This window comes from Condylura cristata, unplaced genomic scaffold (assembly GCF_000260355.1).
Source record: "Condylura cristata isolate star-nosed mole 26May11 unplaced genomic scaffold, ConCri1.0 scaffold00008, whole genome shotgun sequence".
Lineage (NCBI taxonomy): Eukaryota > Metazoa > Chordata > Mammalia > Eulipotyphla > Talpidae > Condylura > Condylura cristata.
Window position 1 is genome coordinate 30,743,596 of NW_004567109.1, and position 6,186 is coordinate 30,749,781.

General features: G+C 36.9%; 1 protein-coding gene across 1 annotated transcript in view; it reads right to left on the minus strand.

Moving 5' to 3' along the window:
• The window catches only part of USP24 (ubiquitin specific peptidase 24), a 95,361-nt gene extending 91,724 nt beyond the window's left edge, over positions 1 to 3,637 (minus strand). The window contains exons 1-2 of the mRNA XM_012722127.1: positions 3,591 to 3,637; positions 2,268 to 2,335 (exon numbers count right to left, since the gene is read on the minus strand). Of these exons, the coding sequence (XP_012577581.1) occupies positions 2,268 to 2,300 (33 nt within the window). The 5' untranslated portion in view covers positions 2,301 to 2,335; positions 3,591 to 3,637. The remainder of the gene's footprint in view (positions 1 to 2,267; positions 2,336 to 3,590) is intronic.
• Positions 3,638 to 6,186: the final 2,549 nt, after the last annotated feature.

Sequence of the window (6,186 nt, forward strand, 5' to 3'; positions counted from 1 at the left end):
CTGCTGCTCCCCTCAGCAGTGTACTTCGTCCATCTGCCTGTTCTGCTCCCCACTCTGTCTCTGGTGAAGCCTCTCGCCACCCCTGCACCTCTGGCCTATACCCCAGTTCTGTATGCATAAATAAACAAATCTTTAAAAAAGAGAACACAAATTTCATAGCTGCTCTGATTTAAAAAGAAACTATGTCTTCCTGATTGGAAGGAGAACCTTGCAATACTCTAAACTCCACGAGAAACTAACATACACATTTTATATAAACCACATCAAACACCACAATGTAGGGCACCTTTGTGCACCAGACAATCATCTTACCGTTTATTACTCTACCTTAAAGAGCTGACGGCTGCAATATGAACAGAGCTGGAAAGGATTATGCTAAGCGAAATATGTCAGAAGGAGAAAGACAAATGCTGGACGGTGTCACTTACAGGTGGGATATTGAGAAACCAGAAAAAGGGACAGATAAACTAAAAAGCTAACCCTTGAAAGCAGACTAGAGAACTGAGGCATCCAGAGGGGGAGTACAGTAGAGAGGGGACCACAAAGGCAGAAGGAACCACAGTGGGCTATGGTGATGGGCTGTGGGTGCTTTGGCACTGGGTTGCTATGGTGGGTGACCTGAATGGGGGGACTATATATTTCCAAAAATATAAACTATGACATAAACAAACATTACCTCATCAAAAAATTATTTTTGAAAGTTGAGGGCAGTATTCTTAAGTATCTCATCTAGAGTTAAGAGTATTATGCCCCAATTATGTAACTTGCTAGTGAACCGACTTAACACAGGGTTCCCTGGGTCTGACCAGCAACCTAAAGATCTTTTCTTCAGACTCATCAGTCCCTTTCCCATGACTGTAAATAATTTTTTTCCCTTTGTTAATGTATGCTTACCTCATATGTACACTATAAGAAATCTATTTTTTTAAAAAAGCTACTATATTAAATAAATTCTTAAATATTTAAAATAAAATTATGAATTGGTAGATGAATTCATTCAAAGTGAAGATACCTCTTGATTCCATAAATTCCTCCACAAATAGCAATTTTAAGAGATTTTTTTTTCTTAAAAATAAAGCTAATTTTATTCCTAAAATCAATTTTGTTATTTTTAAGCCTGCATCAAGGGAGATTCTATCAAGATGCACATGAACAGTTTATTTTACTAGATTTTGATAAATAAAACTTTACCCATATGTGGTTTTAGTTCTTACTCATGGAATAAAAATGGAAGTCAAAACCCAGAAGCACAGGACAGCAGGGGGACAAATTTATTCATTCAACAAAAACTTACTGTGCTTTCTCTGAGCTGGGCACTAGTTACCCACAAGGGAAAACATCAGCATCTATGACATTATCCCTGCTCTTATGGGGATTCAGGACTTATGTCCTGAAAAAGGAACCATGCTGAGTTAGACTGCTCTCAGAAACATGAGTCTGTGACCTCTATTTTCACTGTTGGTAAAAACTGCCTTCCAAGAGATAGGAGCAGAATAGGAGGGCACAAGGATATCACTTGGGTACTGACAGTCACTGTCATAAGCATGCCATTTTGCCAATGAGAATACTCTACTCAGTTAAAATGTTTGTAGTTTAAAACATATGCTTCTGGCCCTCCCTGGTGGGACAGCACTAGGAAGCTAAAGCTACTTCAGCATGAGTTCGATCTGCGCCCACCCCGGAGGTGACCACATGGCGTGGCAGACCTTTCCTGACCCACCGCTGCTCCCCTCAGCAGTGTACTTCGTCAATCTGACTGTTTTGTTCCCCACTCTGTCTCTGGTGAATCCTCTCACCACCCCTGCACCTCTGGCCAGTACCCCAGTTCTGTATGCATAAATAAATAAATCTTTAAAAAAAAATGCTAAAAAAAAAAACAAAAAACAAATAAAAAAAACATATGCTTCTGTCTCAGAGAGTATTAAATGGTTTATATTCTAATAAATATTATCTTTGTAAGTGCCACAATCCTTAGTTTAGCAAGATGTATAATTTCTAGTGTAATTATATCTTAATCTATTATTTGGTAATCAAATAGGAATTAAAAGTGATATTCTACTCAAGACAGTGCAAACAAATATAAAGAAGTAAATGATCTCTATAAGTCCCAAATTCAGAGCTATGATTTCATAATAGAGGACTCTGTAATCAAACAAGATTTATAAACCGTTCTCACACATGAAAAACTCAAATCAAAACAAAAAAATCTGCTCACATTCAGCCACACCAAAAAAAGGAAAAAAGAAAAAGCAGCACATTTTTCTTACCTTTTTAAATGCTTCAGGCATACACCTATCCATAAATCTTTTACAATTCTCATCAGACTCGGAAAGACCTTAATAAAACAAATGACAGGATATGTATGCCTTTTTATATTCCAACTAGTCTGCAGCAATTATATATACCATTCTCAATCAACAAATGTAGAAAATTATTTATTATAGAAACCTTGGTTCTGAGAGGGTTAATAAAAGCAACGTATACAATACACATATATATTCTGATGAGGGAACAGACTGAGAAACACAGTATTCATTAATTCATTATTAATATTATCGTATATAACTATTATTAGTATACATTTGTTAATGGTATAATGAATAAATACTAATTTGACCAAAATGGCTGAATTTATCTTTCCACGTCAGAGTAACTTCAAATGATCTGACAAAAAAGCTAATAAAGCTCCACCAGCAGCTACACACTAGCCATTACTGTTTTCCTAAACAGCTCAATAAAAACACATACACTCTCAATAAATGCCAAAATTACTTCTCCCCCTAAAACAAGCTGAAGTAATCTGTGTAGTAAAATGCACAAAGTTTTACCTGGCACAACAAGTGATAAATACTTGCTAAGTGAATTCACAAGTCCACTGTCAAATTATCCTTAGAACATATTTTAAAAAAAACTCAATGAGGGATACAGTTTATCAGTGGGAATACTGTTAAATGCATTTTCTCTTCTCAGTTTCACTGCCTAGATCTAGATCTTACCATGTACTCAATAAATGCTGCTGCTGAGAAGCCAGTTGTAATGCACCACTCAAGTCCATTAGGATTAAATTTAATTGGCCTATTATCACAAGACAACAGGCCTATCCATCTTATTTTATAACTGAATTCAGTATAAAAATAATTATTTTCTCTTTTAATATATTTACAGAAGTTTTCTTATATTGGTACCCATTTTTCCAGTCTAGTGTTATTTTATTACTCTATTAGTTTAACAGGTATAAAGCATTTAAGATAGTGTCAAGTACTTCATAAGTCCAAAATATTTGCTAATATTACTTTCCTTTCTTAATAATAAAAAAAGGCACTGAGTTGAGTTTTAATTTAAAGTACTCCAAGCTTCTGTGGAAAAAGTTAACTTTATAAAGCTGTTAATCATATTTTAAAGAATTTTACACCCTTGGAACCAGAAGAAAGCAATTGATTTAATTCAAAGCTCACCCTATAGGGGCAAACAAAGACTAAGCAAGTTCACTATCTAAGATTATACAGATAGTCAATGAGAAGAACTACGGTTAAAGTCAGACTTCCTACCAAAAAGACGCTCCTCTTGAGTCCTGAAGACTGAAAACTTACCAAGTCTTGCTAGGTAGGTCGAGGCCAACAGGCATTTGCCTAGTGATTCTTCTCGCTTGTAAGGGATGGACCAGTGATCGGTTAAGACCCGGCTTTCCAGTTCATACAAATTGGTTGTAGGGAATTCAATTCCTTCCCCTGAGCAGTTTCCATTTTCATCATTCTTCTGACAAGAAGGGATTATGGTAAAAGCAAATAAATTAATGAGTGACAACTCTAGAAATGTTTCATTTAACACTGAGCAGATGCTTTATCAACAACAGCTATTAATACCAATAGTGTAGATTCCACATTTCTTTCTCATAATCACAACTTTCACCAGGATCGTCTCAAATATTCTCAACTTTTATCAGTGAGGCATGCCCCTCACTCCCTCTCAGAGGTGATCTCATCTTGAGGGGAAAAAAATAACCTTTCTCTCTCATAAAATATCAAATCTCCCCTTACCAGTAGCTATCCTAATCCTCTCTCCTATTTGACCTGGGGGGGGGGGGGTAATTTCTCTGAAAGTTCCTATCTTCTCACCACTTTGTTCTGACACTATAACAAAATGGATTCCAGACTCCCTGTTCTCCCCGAAAAGCTACTAAGGCCGTCACCTAAGACACCAGGTCATTATATCCAATGATTGTTTCAGTCTTTACCTTACGTCTCATTGCTTACTGCACCTGGTGCCTACTGTCGCTTCTCAAAAGGCTAGATTTACTTCCTTTACCTCCCAGGATAGCACTGCTTCCCTCTATCCTTCCTTTGGTCTAGCTGTTACAGTTCTCTCTTTCTAGTACTCTTTCCCCTTCATACCCTCAAATATTAGAGTTCCTCAAACCTCAGTGGTAAGTTCTGTTCTCGTCTCAGTGTCCTCTGTCACATGAATGGCAGCATAAATTCATTTAGCAGCACAACCAGAAACCAGAAACTCATTCTTAAAATCCTATTCTCCATCTCCATTCCCAACACCTGACCATTTGATTTAAATATCTCTCAAAAATCCATCTACTGTCCACCTCCACATAAATGCTCCTTATTTCTGAACTCACCTTTCCATCCTGTTTAACCTAACCCCAATACAACTTTAACTCTTCCAGAGAAGCTTTTTCAGAATTTCTGAACTGTGTCATATTCCTCTAAAATTTATTATATACTCTACTATCCTGAACTTCTCCTTCATAGTTCTACTCACATTTATAATTTCACATTTGTTATTTATATTGTGTTTACCCCCACTAGACCAAGCTCCATGAGGAAAGGACATTGTCTGCTTCTGTCCATCTCTGTATTTCCATAACCTGGGACCTCACCAAAGTAGGTACTTAATTCCTATTGTAAAATGGAAAAATAATTTAATCAAATAAGATCTCAGCTATCCATGAGATAACTGCCAGACTTTCCAACAGTCTCATCATGATAATTTAGCTTGTTTTTATGGAATAACACTGGTTTATAACACTGTATATGATTCAGAGGTTACAAAGATCATACCTCTTCAGATGTATCAATATTTCACCACACAATACCCACTACCAAGATACCCATAGTTCTCCATCACAGCCCAATGTTCCCTACCACCTTTGCTTTCCACTCTTGCCCCCATCACTGGTAGCCTTAATTCTGACAAACCTGTAGGATTTGTTAATGCTGTTGTCTGATCTTTTGCTTAGCTTCTCTGTATTCCACACATAAATGAAACTATCTTGTATTTGTCTTTCTCCACCTAACTTATTTTGCTTAGCATAATATCCCTTCAGTTCCATTCATGTGGTTGCAAATGACAGGAGTTTATAATCCTTTTGTAAAATTTTTGTTGAGGACTCCATTGTGTGTGCGCGCGTGTGTATACACACACCACATCTTCTAATACACTCATCTGTCCTTAGGCACTTGGACTGTTTCCCTAATGTGGCTGTTAAAAGGAGTGGGTGATGACAGTGGATTAAGTAGGTTTAAAATTACAGCATATGTGAAAATTCCGTTTTTAAAACTTTAGAAGTACATTTAATTAATTGTATACTTGTTAAATGCTCAAATTTGGTAACCTAGGATCTAAGTAGAATTAAGGCAAATAAAAATAAAAATTCAGTTGGATGATGGGCATAACTCATTACTACAAAATAACAATCATTAATTTCTATGGGAATTAACAGGTCAAATCACATGTTATATCACCCAATGTAGCCAGCAGCTATAAAAACAAAGCCTCTGAATGGAACTACGGCTTTCCCAAGAGCCAGAAGAGAACTTGTAGCCTCTTAATGCTGCCACCACGGAGGGAGACACAGTGAGAAATGAGCGCTCTGCCACTGGAAGAAGGCCCTCACTGGAACTCGACCACACTGGCACCCTGATGAGTCGGGTTTCCAGTCTCCAAGACTGTGAAAAATAAATTTCTGTTGTTTGCAAGCCAAAAGCAAACAAATAAAAACCATAAAAGCTAAGAGCTTGCTGGGGAGGTAGTGGTGGGTAGAAGAGCTCTGTAACATCAGTAATGAGAGAAATATACCTGATATGACACACTGTGAAGGGCACAACATTAGGACATAAACAACAAACAAAAAACGGAGGGAAAAATAATAAAATCCAATACTCTTAGATGATAAAA